The following is a 23,390-nucleotide window of genomic DNA, read 5'->3' as shown; positions in this document are numbered from 1 at the left end:
TTGCAAGCAGGGCCGGTTCGCCTGAGCGAGTGCGCCTCCACACAACAGCCCCAGAACCGGCTACGCGTCCCGCCGCTTAGGCTTGGATGTCTGTACCGGCTGAGATAAGTCCAGATGGGCCACCTTCAGGCGGTCCACCTTAAAACGTTCCTCCCACCCCCCAATGTCGAGGGTGAAGGTTCATCCGGTCCAGTGCAAGACTTTGTATGGCCCCTCATACGGTCACTGCAGCGGTGCGCCCTGCAGCCCCCTTCGCACGAAAATGAACTGAGCCGAATCGAGTTCTTTGGGGAGGTGGTTTGGCCGGGTGCCATGGCGTGTTGGGGGTGGGGGAGCCAGGGAGCCCAGTCTCCTGCGAAGTTCCGCCAGTAGGTTTACGTCGATGGCCGAGATGTCGGGGTCTGAGTTGAAAAACTCACCCGGTAGGGAAAGCGGTGCGCCATACACCATCTCCACCGCCGAGGCTTGTAGGTCCTCCTTGGGTGCCGTCCTAATCCTGAGGAGGACCCAGGGTAGCTCATCCGCCCAATCTGGTACAGAGAGCCTGGCCATGAGCGATGCCTTCAGGTGCCTATGGAACCTCTCCACCAACCCGTTGGACTGCGGGTGGTATGCCGTGGTGTGGTGGAGCTTCACCCCCAGGAGTTTCACCATCTGAATCCACAGGGCGGATGTGAACTGCGCGCCCCTGTGCTGGTGATGTGCTTCCTTGATCAGGATAGCCTCCAGCCATCTTGTGGTGCAGTCAACCACCGTGAGGAGGTAATGAGCCTCCCTTGACATCAGCAGGGGTCCAAAGATATCGATGTGGATGTGTTGGAATCTGTGAGCCACCGAGTAAAAGTTCTGTAAGGGAGCCTGCGTGTGTCAGTGAACTTGGAGGTCTGGCACCTGGTGCAGTACCTGCCGAACTCCGCCACCTCTCTCTTGAGCCCATCCCACACGAAACGCTCTGCGACCGTACGCACTGTCGTCTTCACCGCTGGGTGAGCGAGATCATGGACTAGACGGAAAACCCTCACTCTCCAGTGCGGTAAGACTTTCAGATGTGGCGTACCTGTTGACACATCGCAGAGCAGTGTGTCCGTGCTGTTGGGCAACTGGACGTCTTCGAGTTTGAGGCCCAAGATGGCGGTCCACAAGGCCTGCGTCTCTGCATCATTCCTCTGGGCCTGGGCCAGTTGAGCATAATCTAGGCCGGGAGTGAGAGTATTGATGGCGGGTTGTGAGAGTGTATCCACCACCACATTGTCCTTACCAGCCCTGTGTCGAATGTCGGTTGTGAACTCCGACGTGTACGAGAGGTGGTGTTATTGTCTGGCAGACCACAGATCCTTGGCCATTGCCAGTGCCTGGGTGAGGGGCTTATGGTCCGGGAAGATTGTGAACAGCCTGCCCTTGAGGAAGTCACAAAAATGGCAGATGGCCAAGTACAGCACCAGGAGCTCCCGGTCGAAGGCGCTATATTTGAGTTCTGGTGGGTGCAGCTGCTTGCTGACAAAGGCCAGCGGGCACTGTGTCCATCGAGGCACTGTTCCAAGATTCCACCCCCCCCCCCCCCCCCACACTGCCATAGCTGAGGCATCAACGGAGAGCATCGTGTTTGCCTCTGGCTGTGGGTCCACTAGTAGTGACGCATTGGATGTCATCCTTCGTTGCGACAAAAACCTTATTCGCCTTTTCTGGCCAGGATAGAGTCTTTTCCTTGGTGGCCATCAGCACGAACAATGGGGGCATGGTGTGAGCAGCTCCGGGGATGAAACGATGGTAAATGTTCACCATCCCCATGAACTCCTGGAGGCCTTTTAGGGTGGGGGGGTTTGGGGAAACGTTGGAAGGCCACCACCTTCTCTGGTGCTGGTGCGGCCCCAGCTGTCAATATGGTGTGCCTCAAGAACTGGAGGGTCTCCTTGCCGAACTGGCATTTGGCCGCGTTGACCGTGAGGCCGAAATCCGCCAGGCGAGCAAAGAGGGTGCGGAGGTGGGCCTTGTGTTTGTTGCAGCTGTGATTGGCAATGAGTATATCATCCAGGTAAATGAACACAAAGTCCAAATTCCTTCCTACCGCATCCATGAGGCACTGTAACATTTGGGCCACGTTCTTTAGGCCGAAGGGCATACGCAGGAACTCAAAGTGTCGAAAGGGGTGATAATGGTTGTCTTACCCACGTCATCTGGATGCACCGGGATTTGATGTATCCCTGAACGAGTTCCACCTTGGAGAAGGTCCGTGCACCATGGAGTTGGGCGGAGAAATCCTGTATGTGGAGCACCGGGAACCTGTCAGGGGTGGTTGCATCGTTCAACTGCCAGTAGTCCCCTCATGGTCTCCAGCCCCCAGACAATTTTGGGACCATATGGAGCAGTGATGCCCAGGCACTGTCCAAGCGCCAGACGATTCCGAGTTCTTGGAGTCTGGAGAATTCCTCGTTTGCTTGCTGGAGATTCTCAGGTGGCAACCATCTGGGCCTAGCGTACAGCGGGGGGCCTTGAGTGGCGACGTGGTGGAAGACCCCATGCTGGGGCACAGCGGCATTGAAACATGGCTCTAAGGTGGCGGGGAACTCGCAGAGGATATCGGTGAACTCATCTCTGGTGGCAGCTACAGTGGCGATTTTGGGCCTGCAGGTGTCTGCTGTGTCCAGTCATGTGGAGTGGAACGTTCAGGCGTTGACCAGCCTCTTGCCTTTCATGTCGACCATGAGACCGTGAGCCCTCAGAAAGTTGGCCCCCAACAGCGCAGTGCCCACGGAGGCCAGGACAAACCTCCAATGGAACTTCTCCCTCCCAATCTGGATCTATGCCCTGCAGGTGTGGTAGGTCCTGATGGTGGAGCCATTGGCCGCCCATAGAGTTGGACCGCGAGATCAGGTGCGAGTGTCTAATGTGGTTGGGGGGGGATGATGCTCAGCGCAGCCGTGTCCAGCAGGAATCGGCGGCCGGTGGACCTATCAGTCACATGAAGGAGACTGAAACCCGCAGGGTTGGCGACATTTATGGGCTTGTGCTCCCTAGCGCTGGTGTTAGTAGCACCAGGGCGACTGACCCTCCTCTGGCTTGGTTTTGGGGGCAGAGGGCGGTCTGTTAGTTCCCAGACGTGCCACCAAGTTGAGGGCTGCCTCATTCTCCCTCTTTGTGAGCCAGAGGGCATCCACACGGGCTACTGCCTTTCTCGGCCCTGAGAAGTCCTCATTCGTAAGGTGCAGCCAACTGTCCTCTGGCATTTGCTCTAGGAATATTTGGCAGAAGAGAAAACAAGGCTTGTGGTCTTCCACCAGGACTAGCATCTCGTCCATCAGCGCTGAAGGACTACAGTCTCCAAGCCCATCCAGGTGTAGGAGCCTGGAAGCCCGTTGCTGGGGGGGTGAGCCCAAACGTTCCCAGCAGCAGATTTTTAAGGGCGGTGTACTTGCCCACAGCCGGGGGGCGGTGGATGATGTCGTCCACCCTTGCCACCGAATCTTGGTCCAGAGTGCTCATGACGTGGTAAAACATCGTGGCATCTGCGGATATGTTGCGAAGTTGAAACTGTGCTTCCACCTGCCCAAACCACGTTCTCGGTCGGTGGGTCCTAAAGAGGGGAAGCTTGATGGAGACGAATCCATGGTGTTCAGGATCCAACAATTCATCTGGGCTCGTTGGGGTCACCACTGAGGTGGTGTGAGCAGTGAGAGAGACACAACCACCACATTGAGGGTCGTTAATGACTGTTTTATTTGAATTTGGCGCGTGCCCCTTTAAGGGCAGTGCTGGCTCAGTCACCCTGTGCGTGATGACATCACAGAAGCTGCCTGGGGTGTGCACCACGTGGGAGATTCGGCTGGGGAAGAAACCTCTGACGGCGCCATCTTCCCAGGGCTGCCCTGCCACGTGGCGTTATAAGTGGGGCCGGTTGGCCCTGAGCGAGTGCACTGCCACAGACCCTAAATTGTGCTGGCTGGTGTATGAGCGGTGAGGGGAAAGTGTGACAGCAGCACCACCCCCTCACCCCTTGAGGGAGTTTCTGACACTGACCCAGCATGTTCTCCGTTTTGGTAAGTTTGAAATAGTCTTAATTATTTTTAAGTAAATGATGCTAACTTTCTCAGATCACTATATATTCAGTGATAACATCCTTGATGAAAGGTTATTATAATTTTTGCGACCACTCCTTTAACCTTTCATATTTCCCGCCAACTCCCCCCACTCTAGAAGTGTGCCCCAATACTATTGTTCAGTCCCCATTTCTTTCACAAGTTGCGAATCGACAAAGTATTCAGCGGTTATGAGATACCACACTCCCATAGTCTGTGTTAATAACCCTGATTAAAGGTGATAATTGGCTAACATCGCTGGCGATGATAAGGAGATAGGATGGAAAATAACAGTGTAAGCCAATTATCACTTTTAATCAGGGTTATTAACACAGACAATGGGAGTGTGGTACCTCAGAGCCGCTACACAAAGATGAAAACGAAAATGTTTAAACATCCAGACAGTCGTTCGTAGTTCGTTGTACATAAAGTAACAGAGCAAGTCAGCAAAAATTTAGCACTGAACCCTTGAAAATACAAGGTCCGTAGCATATTCTATTTTTGCAACTATGTTAATCCAGCACTGGAAAATGGGACTACTGTGGGTGGCACAGTTAGTACGTAGTTATTACAGCACCAGTGACTCAGGTGCAAATCTGGGCACTGTCTGTAAAGAGTTTGTACATTCTCCCCATTTCTGTATGGGTTTTGCCCAGGTGTTCTAGTTTCCTTCCACCTTCCAAACGTGTGGGGTTGTAGGTTAATTTTGGTGTAATTGGGTGGCCCAATTTTAAATGACCACAGTGTAAATAAAATTTTTTAAATATTTATTACCGGGATTCCTCTGTTGGGAGCTGGCACAGACTAGATGGGCTGAATGGTCTCCCTTCACCAGAGATGTAGTTTGACATTGGTATATTGATGTACTATTGTTTGGCCTGTGCGAGCAGGGAGCAAGGCATCTATCATTCAGATGTGGAAATGTGTATTAGCCAAATAGAAATATCATGTGGTCAAGTTTGATAACTGATACTGACCGGTTTGCCTACTGCCAGCAGCCCCTCCAAAGGAAGAGAAGAGAAAAGCACATCGTCACTGTCCCAAAAAGAAAGATCCAAAACTGAAGAAGGCCGAACGAAGCCCATGCGAGTAGTAGCCAGCTTTGAAGCCGCAAAGTAGAACAGTAAGGGCTACCAGCTCCAGGAATTTGAGGAGTGAATGCATGGCCTTCAGGCATTTGAGAAATAAAATTTCACTGAAATATAAATGCATCTAGTTATGATTTTTAGCAAATGGTGGGTTTTCTTCAGCTGCATTTGAGCAAACAAGCCTATATTTTCAGGGCGGCAAGGTTAGCGCTGTTACAGCGCCAACGATCGGGTCCGGGGTTTGAATCCGGCACTGTCTGAAAAGATTTTGTACGTTCTCCCCGTGTCTAAGTTGGTTTTTCCCGGGGACTCCAGTTTCCTCCCACCTTCCAAAAGGTACTGGGATTGTGCAGCACAGGTTTAATGGCCAGAATTGGCTTCAATCATGCTCTGATTAAAATATTTAAAACATTTAAATTTAGAAACCACCTCTGCTCCAACAGACAGTGGCCATGCAGACAGTCATGGTTTGCAGAAGAACGTTTTTAGGGAGGGATGAGAAAAGACATGTCCCAATGCTGTGGAAAATGGCCAAATCTGTTCAGAAGTCTATATTTACATAGAATATAGAACATTCCAGCACAGTACAGGCCCTTCAGCTCACAATGTTGTGCTGACCTATGTAAACCTATCCCTCATCAATCTAATCTTTCCCTCCTTCACACCCACAACCCCCCATTTACCACTCCACTCTGGGACTCTTGTTTATTGCCACATTAAGACATATCTGGCGGTGCTAGTCACATAACCTGCAAAGTGTAAAAGGACTAACTAGGAATAATTTCCATGCAGTATCGTACGTAGCCTGCATGCAAGGTTTTACAACAGTGGGTATGGAGTGAGCTTACTGAGGACTCACAGATTCTCAGCGCAGAGAGATGGCTATTGGGAGGATGGGAATGGATGGAAGGGGAAGCTGGGAGGGAGGTGCTGGAAAGGCGGGATACTGGTGGAGATCATTTAGAAAACCAGTATCAGGAGGATTGCTCTTTTAATGTGGCTTCAGTGTGCCAAAACAAGTGGCACCAGCAAGACCCCATATGCAAACACACATCTCAAGAAAGGGAGCATTACGAGCACCATGACTCAACACACTTTATTTCAATTCCCCATCCCATCACCTTGCTGACATGTCTGTCTATGGTCTCATGCACTGCCAGACTGACACCACCCACAAATTGGAGGCTCAATAGCTTCTGTCTGGGCACCCTCCAACCGGGTGGCATTAACATCGACTTCTCTGGTTTTCGTTAAAACCGCCCCCCATTTCTTCCCCTGTGGCCTTCCCCCAGCTCTGTCTCTCTCCCTTTTCCCTCTGTTTCCCTACACACAGACAAAATCAATTCTCAGCTCTCCCCTCATCCACCTTTTGTGGGCCTGGACTCCTCCCCCAGACTGCACTGACCCTATTCTGAGCTTTCCTGATTTTTGTTTATTCTTTGCCTATTCCTTGAAGAAGGGCTCAGGCCCAAAGCATCGGCAATTTATCTATATCTCCCATGGTCGCTGGAAGAGTTCTTCCAGCATTCGATGTGTTTTTACATTTTATTTGCCAAACACACACCCATCCCCTATCACATTTTTCAAAGGTACAGCACACACCTCAACAATGTCGATCATCACATACAAATAAGCACAGCAGTCAGTCTCTGAACCACTCTGTGCCTTTCAGTTTAATCTTCCTCTTCTCCTTCCTAGACCATGCCCAGAGGTCGAGGATGATTTGTTTTCACTTAGTTCTGAAGACTGGAGCATGCTGGAGTGTAACTACATACCAGCTCTCGTCTGGATGACAGAAGGAGGTCATGACCCAGTGTTAAGGTCCAAGATGACTGGAGACCAGGCCATGCAGAGATATGGAGGTAAGTGAAGACAAATGCACACCATCCTGGCTACACTGTCTCATTTCCTCAACATCAGCCTCTCTTCCTTGCTTCCCCACCCTCCCCTTACCTTGACGGTTCTGTCTCGGGCTTCTCCCATGGACCCCTTACCTTTCACTTCCCTTACCCCACCTCATCTCACCAGCATCCAGCTGCTCACTCCTTTCCAGTGAAGTAATCACTGAACCACTGCTGCTCTTATTAACTTCTGAACATCTGGTCCCTGCAGTCATGAAACTGCAGCCTCGTTGGAACTCTTGCAGATATCCATGAGAGAATCTAAACTAAGTGAAGGTTTTGATAGAAGTTTACAAAATGATTAAAGGCATTGATAGGAAAAACAAGGAGAATCTTTCTCCCAAGTTAAGAATGTGACATACTGGACGAAGTAAAAATGCAAAAAATTGCTGGAGGAACTCAGCAGGTCATGCAATGTCCACAGGAAGTAAAGTTTTGGGCCCCTGCCCTTCTTCAACATACTGGAGGGCATGTGTTTAATGTGGGGGATGAGGTTTAAAGGAGATGTGCAGAGAAAATAATTTACACAGAGGGGTGAGTGGCTGGTACTGGCTGCCAGGGCACGGTGGAAGCAGATACAATTGTGGTTAAGAGGCTTCCAGACAGACACAGAAATATGCAGGCAATATAGGGATAGGAAATGTGTGCTGGTGACAGAGTTCTAGTCTAGTTTGGGCATCACATTCAGCACAGATGTGTGGGCTGAAGGGCCTATTCCTGTACTGTACTGTTTGATGTTTTGTGTCCATGGTTTTTGGGCAGAGATTACCTAAGTGTGGTGGACAGATCCAAAGAGAAACAAAAGGCAATGAAATGTTGAAGAGCAAGAGTTTTCTTTTAAACGATTTTTTTTTTAAAATGTCACATTACAAAACAGAAGAAGGCCCTTCTGGCCCATGAGACCAATTAACCTACCAACCCCGTATGTTTTTGAAGATGGGAGGAAATCTGAGGACATGGGAAAACACACGCAGGTCACGGGAACAGCCTACAAAGCTGAATGGCCCACTTCTGCTCCTATATCTTATGATCTAAACCTTCTCACAGCAATGGTTTTAACCCTGGGTTGCAGCGCTATTACACCATTGTGTAAACTGCTATGCTAACTGTGTGGCCCTAGGTTCTGAGGCCATGTCACATGAAGGATCCACTGGAAAAGGCTTATGTGTGAAAGCAAGCACTAACAGTTTCGATCCCACAACCATCAGACTCCTGAATTAACTCACAGTAGGGCTCTCAAGTTGCTGCGATGTGTTGCCGATTGATCTTCCTTTCTATTGTAACCCCAAACTTGATAAATTGTGTCCTTTATGTGGCTTTATGAATGTGACAGATAACCTGTAAGTCTATTCATAGAAGAAAGAGATGTGGAGGAATTTCTTTAGCCAGAGAGTGGTGAACCTCTAGAATTTTCTGCCACGGGCGGCTGTGGAGACCAGGTCGTTGGGTGTATTTAGGCAGAGATTGATAGGTATCTGAATATTCATGTTATCAAAGGTTATGGGAAGAAAGCAGGGGAGTGGGGCTGAGTGGGAGATTGGATCAGCTCATGATGGAATGACGGAGCAGACTCAACGAGCTGGATGGCCTACTTCTGCTCCTAGATCTTACAGTTTTATGGTCTAGACCTTCTCACTGTACTAAGAAGTATTTTGTGACAAAGAAACTTAAACCTTTCCTCTCCATTTACTTGTCAATTTATCTGCCAAACATTGTAATTGTATATGCCTCTATCAGTTGATCTGACTGCTCATTCCATATACCTACTACTCATTGACAGAATTTCCCCTCAGGTCCTTTTTAACTCTTGTCCCCTTAGTGGTGATACAACCACTACACTGGCCACACTCCTACCAGCCTCCTGCAGGGGGCAACCACTGTGCCTGCAGGTAGGCAACCTGGGAGGCTGGCCCCACCTGCCGGCTGTCAATCACCGGTCCTTATAAAGACTCAAGCTGGCCCCTTCGGGGACAGTCAGACACGTGGAGCCAGCAAGATACTGAGACTGGTGTGTACAAGTTTAAGCGAATTAAAGCCTATTATACAGCCTGTGGACTTTGCATCAGAATTATTCGCACAGTGGCATTCACACCCTTTATGACATTAAAAACCTTCATTGCATGCTGAAATTGTTATAGATTTGTCCCATGGGTCAAACAGAGTTGTTTTTTATGGTTTCCTTTCAATGGTCCCTCTTTGGTTTGATATTGCGTTATAATTCAATGCACTGTCTTGCATCACTTTCCTTCAAGGCCTGATTTCATCCATCAGTTTTCCAAATTAGCCTATGTTAGGTAGTTGGAAAGGGAAAGGCAGCATCTGAAATGTTTGAATTGAATTGAATTGTTTATTTGTCATGTATACCGAAATGCAGTAAGAAGCTTCATTTTGCAAGCTATCCAAGGCATCCAAATAATTCAGTGCAAGGGCATCATGCCAGTGTGAAGTCCTCTCAATTCACAGGACCATCAGAATGGCAGTGGATCTCTGGAGTCTCCTTCCCACCCTCCCCCCCCCCCCCCCCAATTGATGTGATATAACAGGATCGTTGTCTGAAGAGGGTGTGCAAAAATTATTGAGGACTCCTTCCATCCTTTAGCTGCTCACATTGGGAAAGAGATACAGGAGTATCAGAGCTCGCACCACAAGGCTGAGAAACAGCTTCTTCCCCCAGGCAGTGAGAATGCTGAATCACCAAAAGAACTGCTTGCCCTAACCATCCGACACTCTCATATTCATGAAATACTTGTCCTGCATATGTATTGTTTGTATGTAGGTGTGTGTTATGTCTGGTTGTGTGTCTGCGTGCTTTGCACCGAAGACTAGAGAACGCTGTGTGGTCGGGTTGTACTCATACAGTTGACATTAGACTTGATTTGAACTTCTTCCTGCAGGCTGTGAGATTGATGAACGGTCTGCTGTAACTGAGTAAATAATTCCAAATACATTTATTTTAATAAGAAACATGAATTTGAATATATGAAAAAACTGCTCTCACCATACCCAGTTCAAAGTTCAACAACAGGAAGAAAGCTATATCATAGGAACTGCTGGATAAGATAGCAGTGAACTTGTAGACGCTCATCCCTATCACTGAACATCACCCTACAATATCTTATTCAGGCTCAACCCTCAGGGTGCACAGACCGTCACAGGACTTGGTAAATTTGAGGTTGAACTGGTGTTGAATGAAGGGCAATATTAAAATGTTCATATTGTGTTTTTATGTTCTTGGCTCTTTCACAGGAGTGCATGCAAAATCTGATTGAGTCACGTAAGGAAATGCAAGGATAGATCATGAAAAGCCTGCTCAAAGTAGCAGGTTTCAAGGATCAGTTTTAAAAAAAGGGGAAGGAGAGAAGATTGGTGCATTGCAGTGAGAGGGAGATCTCGTGGTGCCACAGTCTGAGCTCTACTGGTACTGCAACCCTTAATTCCTGCATGTTGTTTATCTCTTTCAGGTGAAATTGGTGCTGTGCCGTTGTTGAAATTGTGAATGAATAATTGTGTGGTTTAGCTCAGAGCCATTGATTGGTGTGGAATGCCACAACACTACAATCCAACCACGCACTGTTTGGGACAATATTCAATCACATCAAGGTCCTGTCAAGGCTACAGGACACAGGTATGTAAGACTGTTGCCCAATCTATCATTCTTAAAGCTTGTTCATGAACTAATTGTTCATTCTCTCCCATCTTCTCCCCTCTGAAAGGGGGCAAGTCAAAGTCATTCGCTTTCATTAGTATTATTGTCATCCTTCATACTTGAGATTGAAACAAGATTTATACATAAAATATCAACAAGATGTTAATCTTGTACAGAGTAGATGTAGAAAGGTTGTTTCCCATGGAGCAAGAGGGCACAAGTTCATGATTGAAGGGTGTCTGCTTAGAACAGAGATGCAGAGGCATTTCTTCAGCCAGAAGGTGGTAAATCTGTGGAATTTGTTGCCACAGGCCCCTGTAGAGGACATCATTGGGCGTATTTAAGGCAAAACCTGATAGGTTCTTGATTATCCAGGGCATGAAAAGTTAGAGGAGAAGGCTGAGCAGTGGAGCTGAGTGGGAAAATGGATCAGCTCATGATTAAATGGTGGGGTAGAGTTGATGGGTTGAATGGCCTATTTCTGTTCCTATGTCTTAAGGCATTCTTGCTGTTGAACTCTTTATCATTAAGATCATAATCATTCATTTAGCTCCCTTTTCTTTCCCCTTATCCATGCACTCAAAATAAAGTTCTCTCAACACCATTTCTGAAGCTCTTGTTCTATTTAGTTTGAATTTTTTTTTTAATTTACAAATGCTGTAAATCTGAAGCAGAAAATCTTGGAAACACTCAGCAGGTCAAGCAGCATCTATGGAGAGAGAATCAGAGTTCATGTTTTAGATCAAAATCTCTTTGTCGGGGAGTGAGTGAACATGAAAGTACTAGATGTAAGGATAGGTCAAAGTCCAGGTGATAGGGAGCAAAGGGATTTTCAATGGTCAGGGGCCACAGAGTGGTGTTTCTTTGGTTCCAGCCAAGGTTCCAATTTGGTGTGTTGCCTCCATGGATCCATAATCAAGGGACATTCTGAAAGTTGTAATCCATATTATCCAGAAAGGCATGGGGGAAATGAGGTCCAGCAAAGGGAATTTAAAGTGTTAGATATTTAAAATACAGGACCTGTAGGGTTGTAATCTTGGAATTATACCCTGTTCTGTATCTTAGTGAGGCAAGATTTCAGAAGATGGTAAAGTGAATGTGTGCCTAAAGGGTTGGTGTAGGAGGGAAGGTTTCAGGGTACCTGGATAAATATAGTGGACTTCAGACTGCCTGAAAATGATGCTTGGGGTAGTAATTTGGGGGCGGATATTGCGAAAAACTCAACAAGTATTTTGTGTCAATTTTCACTGTGGAAGATGCAGGAAGAATGCCAGTTCGAGACTCTCAAGAAGTGGGTGCAGTCACTATTACTAAGGAGAAGGTGCTGGGGAAGTTGAAAAGTCTGAAGGGGAATAAATCACCTGAACCAGATGGACCACACACCCTGAGTCTTAAAGAGATGGCTGATGAGATTGTGGAAGCATTATTAGTGATCTTTCAAGAACATTTAGATTCTGAAATGGTTCTGGAAAATCGGCAAGGACTGGAAAATTGAAAATATCACTCCGATCTTTAAGAAGGGAGAGAGGCAAATTAAAGGCTGGTTCACCTGACTTTGGTGGTTTGTGAGATATTAGAATTGATATTAAGAATGTTTTGGGGTACTTGGAGGCTCACTGTAAAATAGACCAAAGTCAGTATTGTGATGCACTGCTGTAGCAGTGAGCAGACAGAAAACTCGAGAAATACTGTACAATAAGCTTTATTCAGTTAAAAGTCTCTGCTACAGTGGTAGCTGTACTGGTGGCTCCCAAGTGACTGGCTCGGGAGAGGCTGGCTCAGGATTATATCCCGGGCGATTGATTGACAGCAGGCCAGGTGGAGTTTGGTCTATTCAGGTGGCTAGTGCGGGCGCAGGGGCGGTTGGCATGGCACAGCGCAGTGGGGTGGCCGGGGTGGCCTGGATCGGCAAACTTGAGAGGTGTTGGAGGGGTGGGGGGAGAAAGGTTGTCCCCCACAGCGTGAGTGTGCAATGAGTGTTCGAGATGGGGAAGACACATCGGGCCGACATGGTCCTGGGGCGGTGGAGGCTGTTGTGTCAAGGTAGGTGCTCCCTGGTTGAGACAGTGTCCTCCCGGCCATTGGCGTACCTGACATAGATGTAGTTGTGATTGGCATGTAGGAGGAACACCTGTTCGACCAGGGGTCAGGCTTGTTGGCCCGTGCGTGTTTACGCAGGAGCACCAGCCCTGGAGACGTGAGCCACACTGGGAGAAAGATTCCCATCACCAATTTTCTGGGGAATGAAAACAGGTGTTCATGGGGGGGGTCTCATTGGTAGCCATGCACAGGAGCAACCTGATGGCATGGAGAGCCTCGGGGAGGGCATCCTGTCAGTAGTCCATGGACCAGCCTTTTGACTTGAGGGCCAGGAGGACTGTCTTCCAGATCACCCCGTTTTCGCACTCCACCTGTCCATTGATCCTCGAGTTGTAACTAGTCATGCAACTGGTTGCAATTCCCCTTGCTGTCAGGTACTGGCGCAACTCCTCACTCATGAAGATGGACCCCCCCAGTCGCTGTGGATGAACGCGGAGTAGCCGAACAGAATGAAGATCTGTGTCAGTGCCCTGATGACGGTGGCTGTGGAGATGTCTGGGCACGGGATGGTGAAGGGAAAACTGGGGTACTCGTCTTATCACTGCGAGGAAGAGGACGTTCTAGTTCGTGGAAGGCAGGGGGCCCTTGAGGTCAATACTGAGGTGTTTGAAGGGCTGAGTGGCCTTCACGACATGGGCCTGCGGTGGGTGGAAGAAGTGGGGCTTGAATTCCGCGCAGACCTGGCATGCCTCAGTCATGGTCCAGACTTCCTGAATGGTGTATGGGAGGTTCCGGGACTTGATGAAATGGTAGAGGCGTGTAACGCCTGGGTGGCAGAGGGATTCATGAAGTGCCTGCAGTTGGTTGGCCTTGGCCGACGCGCAGGTCCGGGATAGGGCGTTAGGGGAGTCGTTGAACTTCCCCGGTCGGTAATGGATGTTGTAGCTGAACATTGCTAGTTTGACTCTCCAGCACAAGATCTTGTCGTTTTTGATCTTGCCTTTGTGGGAGGTGCTGAACATGAATGCCCCTGGCACACTGGTCGGTGAGGAGGGTGAAGGGGAAATCTTGCCTGACAAACCTGTTGGAATTCTTTGAGGATATAACAGGATGGACAGAGAAAGAAAAGTCAGGCAATGCTGATTATTTGGATTTTCAGAAGGCCTTTGACAAGGTGCCACACATGAGGCTGTCCATGGTATTACAGGAAGGATACCAGCATGGATAGAAGATTGGCTGACCGGCAGGAGGCAAAGAGTGGGGATAAAGTGGCCTTTTCTGGTTGGCTGCTGGTGTTCAACAGGGCACAGTGCTGGAGGACTTCTTTTCACGTCATATCTTAATGATTTGGATCATGGATTTGATGGCTTTGTGGCCAAGTTTGCAGATAATATAAAGATAGGAGGAGGGGCAGGTCATGTTGAAGAAGCTCGAGTCTGCAGAAGAATTTAGACAGATTAGGAGACTGGGCAAGGAAATGGCAGATGGAGAATTGTGTAGGGAAGTGAGTGATCATGCACCTTGGTCAAAGGAATAAAGGCATAAGCTATTTTCTAAATGGGCAGTAAGTTCTGAAATCAGAGGTGTCTTGGGAGTCCTCATGCAAGATTCCCGAAAGGTCAACAATAAGGAAGGAAAATGCAATTCATTTAGAGAGGGATAGAACATGAAAGCAGGGCATTGGTCAGACTTCACTTGGAGTATTGTGAGTAGACTTGGGCTCCTTATCTAAGGAATTATGTGTTGGCATTGGACAGTGTTCAGAGGAGGTTCACGAGAATGATCCCTGGAATGAAAGGGTCATGATATGAGGATCTCTGGGAGTGCCCTTGCAGGAGATGAGAAGAACGAAGGAGGGATCTCACTAAAACCTTTTGTGAGCTGAGAGAACAGGATAAAGTGGATGTGCACAGGATATTTCTGGAACCAGCCTCAGATTATAAAAATATCCCTTTGAGGCAGAGATGGGGAGGAATTTATTTACCGAAAGGGGAGTAAATCTGTTGAATTTGTTGGCAGTAGATGGCTGTGGAGCCCAAGGTATCAGGTATATTTGAGAAGGAGGTATAAAGGTTATTGATCAGGAAGGAAATCAAGGGTTATGAGGAGAAGACTGGAGAATGGGTCGAAAAGGATAGTAAATCATGATGAAATGGCGGGGTGGATGGGTCAAATGGTCCAATAGCACTCCTAATTCTTCTGGCACCCATAGGACAAGTGCAAGGAGGACAGGTTGCACCTAAACTAGAGAGGTACCAATATTCTTGCTGGGAGGGGAAAATTTCGAGAGCAGTTCAATAGGGTTTAAATGAGAGTGGTGATGGGGTGGGAACCAGAGTAATAGGTCAGCAAGCAGAGGGATTGAAGGTAGAGGTAAGATCAAGTGAGACTGCTGGGATGAACATACAAGGCCAGGTTAATCAATTCAGTGGGACAGATTGATTTCCTTCCTGATCAATAACCTTTCTACCTCCTTCTCAAATATACCTGATATCTTGGGCTCCACAGCCATCTACTGCCAACAAATTCTACAGATTTACTCCCCTTTCGGTAAATAAATTCCTCCCTATCTCTGCCTCAAAGGGATATTTTTATAATCTGAGGCTGGTCCCAGAAATATCCTATGCACATCCACTCTATCCTGTCCTCTCAGCTCACAAAAGGTTTTAGTGATCAATTCAGTGGGACAGATTGGCTGAAGTGTGTTTCCATCAATGCAAGTGGAAATCAGATGATCATAGAGCGTGGGTTGGTGCATGGAACCATGATGCTGTAGCTATTACAGAGACTTGGTTGAGGGAAAAGCAGGGCAGGCAGCTCAATGTTCCAGGGTTTAGATCTTTCAGGCCCAGAGGGAGAATATAAGAGAAGGAGGTGGTGGGGTTACACAACTGATCAGGGAGAATATCATGACTACATTTGTAAAGGATATTCTGGAAGGCTCATCCAGAGATGGACTACATTTGTAAAGGATATTCTGGAAGGCTCATCCAGAGAGGGAATAAGGGAAGTGCAGTCACTTTGATGAGTTTGCAGTACATAACAGACACCCCAATATCCAGTGGGAGATAAGGAAATGTTTATCTTTTATATTTATTATCTCAGAATCAGAATCAAAATTTATTGTCATGAACATGTGTTTTGCAGTAGCATTACAGGTGCATAAATTGCATTTTTAAAAATAAATAAATTAGTGCAAAAGAAAAGAAAAAAGTGAGGGAGTGTCTGTGGTTTATTGTCTGTTCAGAAATCTGATGGCAGAGGGGAAGAAGCTGTCCTTGTTCCACTATGTGTTAGTCTTCAGGCTCATGTACCTCCTTCCCGATGGCAGCAGTGAGAAGAAGACCCAGTCTAGGTGGTGAGGGTCTTTGATGATAGAGGCTGCTTTCTTGAGTCACCATCTCTTGTAGATGTCCTTAATGGAGTGAAGACTGATGCTCTGGCCAAAAATTACCACTTATTGGTAGTGCAATAAAAACTGTTCACAGCGTATATATGTAAACAAATAAGAACTATGAACAGATAATGAATGTAAACAAACTGACTGTGCAATACAGAGGGAATAAAAAAATAAAGTGCACAAATAAGAGTCTTCAAGTGATTGAGTTTGTTGTTGAGGAGTCTGATGGTGGAGGGATAGCAGCTGCTCTTGAACCTGCTGGTGCAAGTCTATCAGGTCTCCCTCTGCTTCCAATGCTCCAGAGAAAGCAACCCAAGTTTGTCTAGCCTGTAAGATATATAAATGATCTGGACAAAAATCCAGGTCGTCTGATTATTAAGTTTGTAGCCATTATAAAATTTGGAGGAATTGCAGATAGAGTTGAGGATGATTGTCATGAGGTTCAGCAGGATGTAGATCAGTTGGAAATTTGGGCAGAATGAAAGCAGATTAAAATTATTCTGACAAGTGTGAGGACCTCACACTTTAGGATGTTAAAATGCAGGAGTATACCGTAAATCGAGCTCCAGCAGTGTCATCAAATTTGCAGATGACACAGCAATAGATGGCCTCATCAGCAACAACTATGAGTGGCACTACAGAGAAGGGGGTGGAAAGTCTCGTGCCATGTGTGGGAGTAATAACCTAAGTCTCAGTGAGGACAAGATGAAAAGGATGATTGTAGGATTCAGGAGGTCAAAGAATCACCACCCTCCACTACATATCAACAAATAATGGAGGGAGTGGAGAGCACCAAGTTTCTTGGAGTTCACTCAACATCTCCTCACTTGTCAAGAAGATACAACAGCAGCAACACTTTCTGAGAAGACTAAGCAGGCAAGGCTACCAGCCATCATTACATCAACCTACAGGAGTTCAATTGAGAGCGTCCTGGCTGGCTGCATCAGTGTGGTACGGTTGCTGCAGAGAAATAGGTCAATTCACAGGACCATAAATGTGGCAGAGAGGATCAGAGGAGTCTCCCTCCTTCCTCCCTCCTCCCATCAAAGTGATCTAAGAGGGCAAGCAAAGTCATTGAGGAACCCTTCCCCCTACATACAGCATCTTTCAGCTGCACCCAATTGGAAAGATATACAGGAGTATCAGAGCCAGAACCACCAGGCTGAGAAACAACTTCTTCCCACAGGCAGTGAGAATGCTGAATGTCCAAAGGAACTGCTCACACTAACCACCCAAGATTCTCATATTCACAAAACAATATTTATTTATATCCATGAGTGCTTGTCCTGCATACGTAGTGTTTGTCTTTATGTGTGTTATGTCTGGTTGCGTGTCTGTGTGTTTTGCATTGAGGACCGGAAAACGCTGTTTCATCAGGTTGTACTTGTGCAATCAGATGACAATAAACTTGACTTAACTTACCTGTTACCCTGTACTGCTCTCCTTGTCCCTTCCTCCCTCCTCTCCTCTCTTTCCCCAACATTTTTATTTTGATGCCTGCCTGATTTTCGCTCAGATTTTGGTGAAAGTCTCAGGCCTGAATCGTTGTGACCTGCTGAGCTTCTCCAAAACTTTATTTAATTACAACAGAAGTTAGATTGTAGCAAAGGATGGATTTATTGCATTTATAACAGGAATTCAATTTAATACAATTTGACTTTCATAAATGATGTTTATTGGAACATATCCAGTGTCCATTGTGGTTGCCTGTTGCATTTTCATTATTAATCTGAAAGTTTGAGAGTTGTAAAACAATGGCAGCACTGCCACTGGTGCGGATCCTGGAGACCAGAGACACAGTACTGCTCCGAAGGGTTCAACCACCCAGTCCTCTTTCCGGTAGCTCCATACAGGTTTTAAATAGCATGTTAAAGCAGTTGATGGTGTTTATAAGTAAAATCTTGCCACCACAGAGGTCTGTGCCCAAGATTGCAGTGCCTGTGCTATGCAGTGTACCTTGAGGGGTTACAGACTCCCGAGAACAGCTGGCTGGCACCAGAAATGGTGCCAGCATCCTCCATGGAGAAGGAGAAGCAGAGGAGACGACCCTGCAGGACAGTGACAATGGCTGTGAACCAGCGAGAGTTCCAGTGGCTGAAAGACCCCACAGGAAAAGTGACCATGGCAGCAGGCCAGTGAGGGCTCAGTGGCTGAGGGATCCACACAGGCTGTAGGCTACTGGAGACCGACTCATGGGAACCAGGTATCGGAACCAGGATTTGAGAGGGTGCTGAGGACAAGAAGGGCTTCCAAAGGGCCTTGTGTCAGAGGTTTGGATCTGGAGTTCGGCTCCAGAATCAAACAGGAGGCAGTAAGGCTGCAGGAGTGCTGGGATGCAAATCCACAGACACTCAGTGACTCTGAAGGGACTCTCTTTTACTTCTCTTTCTCCAATATTGTAAGAGGTGCCGGGCAATGCAAATAATGACCTCTTTGCCTCACAGCAGGCAGAGGGCAATTTTGTGTTATATTACATGTTGTGTACCATTCATGACAATAAAGGAATCTAGAATTCTCACTTAAGCATACAAATTTATGCAGACATTTCATAGTGGTGGCAGGCTTCTCATAATGGTTAGCACAACACTATTACAACGCAAGTAATTGGGACTGGGGTTTGAATCCCGTGCTGTTTGTAAGGAGTTAGTACGTTTTCCCCGTGTCTGCGTGGGTTTTCCCCAGTGACTTCGGTTTCCTCTCATCATTCAAAACGTCCCTCTGTAGGTTAATTAGATGTCAATTGGGCAGCATGGGCTCGTGGGCCGAAAGGGCCTGTTACTTTGCCGAATGTCTAAACTTAAAAATTCAGTGCATTACTGCTCCATCCAGAGTGCTGACAGACCTTTGGACATGACAATAAACTAGTTGCATGTAAAAGACTACAAAGCATTTTCTACAGGTCAATTCAGCCCAGAATCCAAGAAAGTACATTTCACCTCCATCATTGAATTAATTAACCTGGAAAATCCTGCATACTCTAGATAGGTGCAGGAATTTGCTCATTGCCCCTCCTGTGATGAACTTCAATTACTGGGCACCACATCCTGGTACTCCAGATCCCTTTCTTAGCTTGTGTTGAGCTGAGTTCCGCCAATCTGGTTGGGGGCCTTGTTGTGGTGGGGATCAGGAGGAGCACATTTGGGATGTTCTGGGAGAGGTGTTAAAACAAAAAATCAGGTCCAGTAGAATCAATACAGTGGATAAATCAGGAATGACAGATTTTGTGACTGTAATTACAGTAAATGCTGCAGATGCTGTCAATCAGAATATTTTATCAATTTAATTTCGAGATACAGCATGGTAACAGGGCCTTCCGTCTCACAGGGCCAAGCCACTAAATACAACAATGTGACCAATTAACTGACTAACACCATACATCTTTGGATCAGAATAAAATCAGGAAATGCTGAAAACTCTCAAGAGGTTTCACTCTGACTGTATTGGAGCTGGTGATTTTAGCCAGTCATCCATTTGTGAAATTGGCTCAATTTTTCTCTTTCCATTAGAACATCCTAACTTGCTGGTCATGTCCCTCAACCCTGCCAGTAGCAGCGGATTACAGAGAATGAAGCGGAATAAGCTTCTAACTCTCACATTGACCATTTGGTCTCAACCTATCAAAGATATTTCCTGATATTCATCTGGCCTTTCTACCCCCACCCCCCACCACCCTGATCTTCCCACATCCTCTACCACTGAAAACTATCTAAGGTATTACGATAGCAGCCAGGTCTCTGGAACTGACTGAGCCTAGCTCTGTGGCTCAGGAGGGGATAGCAGCCAGGTCTCTAGAACTGACTGAGCCTAGCTCTGGCTCAGGAGGGAAGGGGGAGGAGAGCAATAGTGTTGGGAGAGTCATTGGTTAGAGGAACAGACAGGACGGGATCAAGACTCCTGGCTGATATATTGTCTCCAAGGTGCCATGGTTTGAGACGTTTCAGGTCATGTCCACAACATTCTTAAAGGGGGGAACTATAGTAAGTGATAGAATCTGAGAGATAGTTGATAGGAATGTGCTGCGAATAAAATAGGATATGAGGTGGCTGTAAATATAGGCATTGAAGGACTGAGACCAAGGGGCAGTCACTTCAAACAACAGAGTGGGGAGTAATAACAAGGTGCTGCAGGGGTGGCAATGGTGTAAATCAAGAGAGAATGTAATAATGTACAAAGATGGGAATGAATGGGCATGACACGAGGGATATGAAAAGCACATAAGCCTGTTCTATTCCGACCTCAGCCTAATCCAGGTCTTTTTCTCTGGTGAATACCAAGCACATGTTGCCTCCTTTATCCTTATGAGGCCCCACCTTCACTCTCATCATCCTTCTGTTCTTCACGTATGCACATAATGCTTTGGGGTTCTCCTTAATCCTACTTGTCAAAGTTTTCTCATGCCCCATTCGAGCTCTACTCAGTCCTTGCTTAAGTTATTTTCTGACTACCATATACTTCTCATGAGCCCTTCCTGTTTCCTGCTTCCTAAATCTAATGTCTGCTTCCTTCTTCCTCTTAACCAGCTGCCTCACCTGTTTGGTCAAACTCTTTTCCCTGTTTCAGCAGGACGAACCTGGCGCACGTGGTCCCTAAACATCCTCCACATTTCATCTCTGCTTTTTCCTGTGAACATCTGTTCCCAATTTACTCTCGCTAGTTTCTACCTCATCCACGATTAGCCCTTCCCCAATTGAACACTTTCCCATTTTGTCTGCTTTTATCCTTGTCCAGAGCTATGCTAAAGCTCAGGGAGTTGTGGTCACTCTCAACGAAATGCTCCCCCACTGAGAGGTCAGCGACCTGATCAGGGTCATTACCCAGAATTAGATCCAATGTGGCCTCTCCGCTAATTGATTGTTCCACATACTGGACACAATTGACAAATTCGGCTCTAGTCATCCCTCTTGTAGTCAGGAGGTATCAATCAACATTAGAGAAGTTGAAGTCTCCCATGACAACAATCCTGTAATTTCTGCACCATTCCAAAATCTGCCTACTTATCTTTTCCTCAGTGTCCCGTGGGCTATTTGGGGGCCTATAGGATACTCCCAGTGCAGTGATTGATTCTTTCCTATTTCTGACTTCTCAGTAGATACTCCTTCTGCAGCGTACTCCTTTTCTTTGGTCATGATACTATCCCTGAGCAGTAATGCTTCTTCCCCCCCCACCCCCACCCAACTCCCATCCTATTCCTTTTTTAAAAACTCTAAACCCCAGTACCTGCATCAGCCAATCCTGTCCTTCAGTCACAACATCAGAATCCCACATACTGATCCATGCTCCAAGTTCATCTCTTTTATTCCTAATACTATTTGGATTTAAATAAACACATTTCAAACCCTCTAGCTACATTTTTGCTTCCTCCCCTGTCTCTCCTTTCTCGTAAACTCACACCATATAACATCATGCTTTTCACCTTCTGCCCTAATCTCTGCATTCACATTCTGATTCCCACTCCCCTACCAAACTAGTTTAAACCCTTCCCAACAGATCTAGCAAATGTGCCTGCAGGATATTGGTCCCTTTCCAGTTCAGGTGCAACCCATCCTTTTTTGTACAGGTCAGACCTTCCCCAGAAGAGATCCCAATGATCCACAAATCTGAACCCCTGCTCCCTGCACCAACTCATTGGCCACATATTCATCTGCCACAACTTCCTATTCATAGCCTCACTGACGCATGACACAGGCAGAAATCCTAAAATTACCACCTTTGAGGACCTGCTTTTTGGCTTCCTTCCTAACTCCTTATATTCCCTCTTCAGGACCTCATCCTTACTCCTATGTGTACCAATGTGGACCAAGTCAGCTGGGTGCTCACCATCCTGCATGAGAATATTGTGGACTCGATCAGAGATGTCCCTGGCCCTGGCACCTGGGAGCAACATACCATCCAGTAGCCTCAATCTCATTCACAAAATTTCCTGTCTCCTTGCCTAATTTGCGAATCCCCAATCTCCAATCACTCTCACTCTCGTCTTCTCCCCCTCCCCCTTCCCTTCTGAGGTGAAAGGCCAGACTCTGCAGAATTGTGACCACTATGACTTGTTCCTGGTAGATCATACCCCCCCCCCCCCCACCCCACCAATCAACAGTTTCCAAAATGGTATACTTATTGTCATCCTTTTCATCTTGTCCTCACTGAGACTTAGGTTATTACTCTCACACATGGCACGAGGCTTGAGCCCTTCATCAAGGTTATATATCTTTATCTTTGGTTTTTTCCAGCATTGTGGTTTTATAGTCTAGGTATGTGGGGCTGAACAAACAGCAGAAACTCAAGAACTGTAAATCCTGGAATATTGACCAAGCTGAGCAGAGTTGTGGGTACTCAGTAGGTCATGGAGAGAAGTGAACAGTCAAAATTTCGCAGCAGGACGCTGTTGCAAAACTCAAAAAAATGTTGTCCATCCAGCAGTGACTAAATTACTTGTTCTTTTGTATTTCTCTGGTTAAGGATGGTTGGAAATCCTTCAGCCTGGCCTTTGGTTTGCAGTTGTAGAACAACTCTTCTACTGTTGAAGATGTAATTGGAGCCAGGCATTCCTGTTTAATGTCTAATTGTTTCCCATTGTTCACCAAAAGCAGCTGGACTCCATTTCCGATTCAATTGTCTAGGAATTGCTGAATTAATGGAGAGAAGATGGGGAGGCTCAACAGGTTAGGCAGCACCCACAGAAAGTAAGTCAAGGTTTTGGGTCCGGAGACCCAAAGAGAAATGATATAATGCTGAGAAGAGATAGGGTACTGAACGGAAGATGGGGGGAGCAGGGGAGAGACAAATAGAGAAAGAGAACACTGTGGGGCAGGGAAGGTTAGAGAAAAGAAGTGAGCAAGGGAGCTGGTAATGAAGATCTTCTTCTTCTTCTTCTTCTTTGGCTTGGCTTCGCGGACGAAGATTTATGGAGGGGGTAAATGTCCACGTCAGCTGCAGGCTCGTTTGTGGCTGACAAGTCCGATGCGGGACAGGCAGACACGGTTGCAGCGGTTGCAGGGGAAAATTGGTTGGTTGGGGTTGAACCACATAGAGGTGGGACATGATACAAAGCAGGAAAATTCAACAATCATGCCTTTAACACTACAAGAAAAACAGTCCCGGCCGATCCACGTCCTCCTTTTAACTCAAGCGCTTCTGTCCCCACAACCTGGTGAAGCTTTTCTACACCTTCTCCAACTTAACTAGATTCTCCTGTAGTATAGCGACCAGAACTACAAGCATTATTCTACTTGCAGTCTCACCGACGTT

The 23,390-nt window shown here is 46.9% G+C and overlaps 2 protein-coding genes across 13 annotated transcripts in view; both read left to right on the top strand.

Annotated features, from left to right (window-relative positions):
• LOC138762113 (uncharacterized) overlaps positions 1-5,280 on the top strand; it is a 72,925-nt gene extending 67,645 nt beyond the window's left edge. For 8 of the 12 annotated variants that reach the window (XM_069935551.1, XM_069935522.1, XM_069935540.1 and 5 more), the window contains one exon: positions 5,069-5,280. In XM_069935551.1, coding sequence (XP_069791652.1) covers positions 5,069-5,166 — 98 coding nt within the window. In that variant the 3' untranslated portion in view covers positions 5,167-5,280. The remainder of the gene's footprint in view (positions 1-5,068) is intronic. The other 4 variants (XM_069935572.1, XM_069935505.1, XM_069935473.1 and 1 more) reach the window with 3 other exon arrangements.
• Positions 5,281-10,544: 5,264 nt separating this feature from the next.
• glipr2 (GLI pathogenesis-related 2) overlaps positions 10,545-23,390 on the top strand; it is a 157,348-nt gene continuing 144,502 nt past the window's right edge. Inside the window, exon 1 of the mRNA XM_069935604.1 lies at positions 10,545-10,687. The gene's annotated coding sequence lies outside the window, so the exon portion shown is untranslated. The remainder of the gene's footprint in view (positions 10,688-23,390) is intronic.

The sequence above is a fragment of the Narcine bancroftii genome, chromosome 1 (genome assembly GCF_036971445.1).
Source record: "Narcine bancroftii isolate sNarBan1 chromosome 1, sNarBan1.hap1, whole genome shotgun sequence".
In the NCBI taxonomy this organism is placed as follows: Eukaryota; Metazoa; Chordata; class Chondrichthyes; order Torpediniformes; family Narcinidae; genus Narcine; species Narcine bancroftii.
This window is presented reverse-complemented; position numbering and strand designations above follow the sequence as displayed.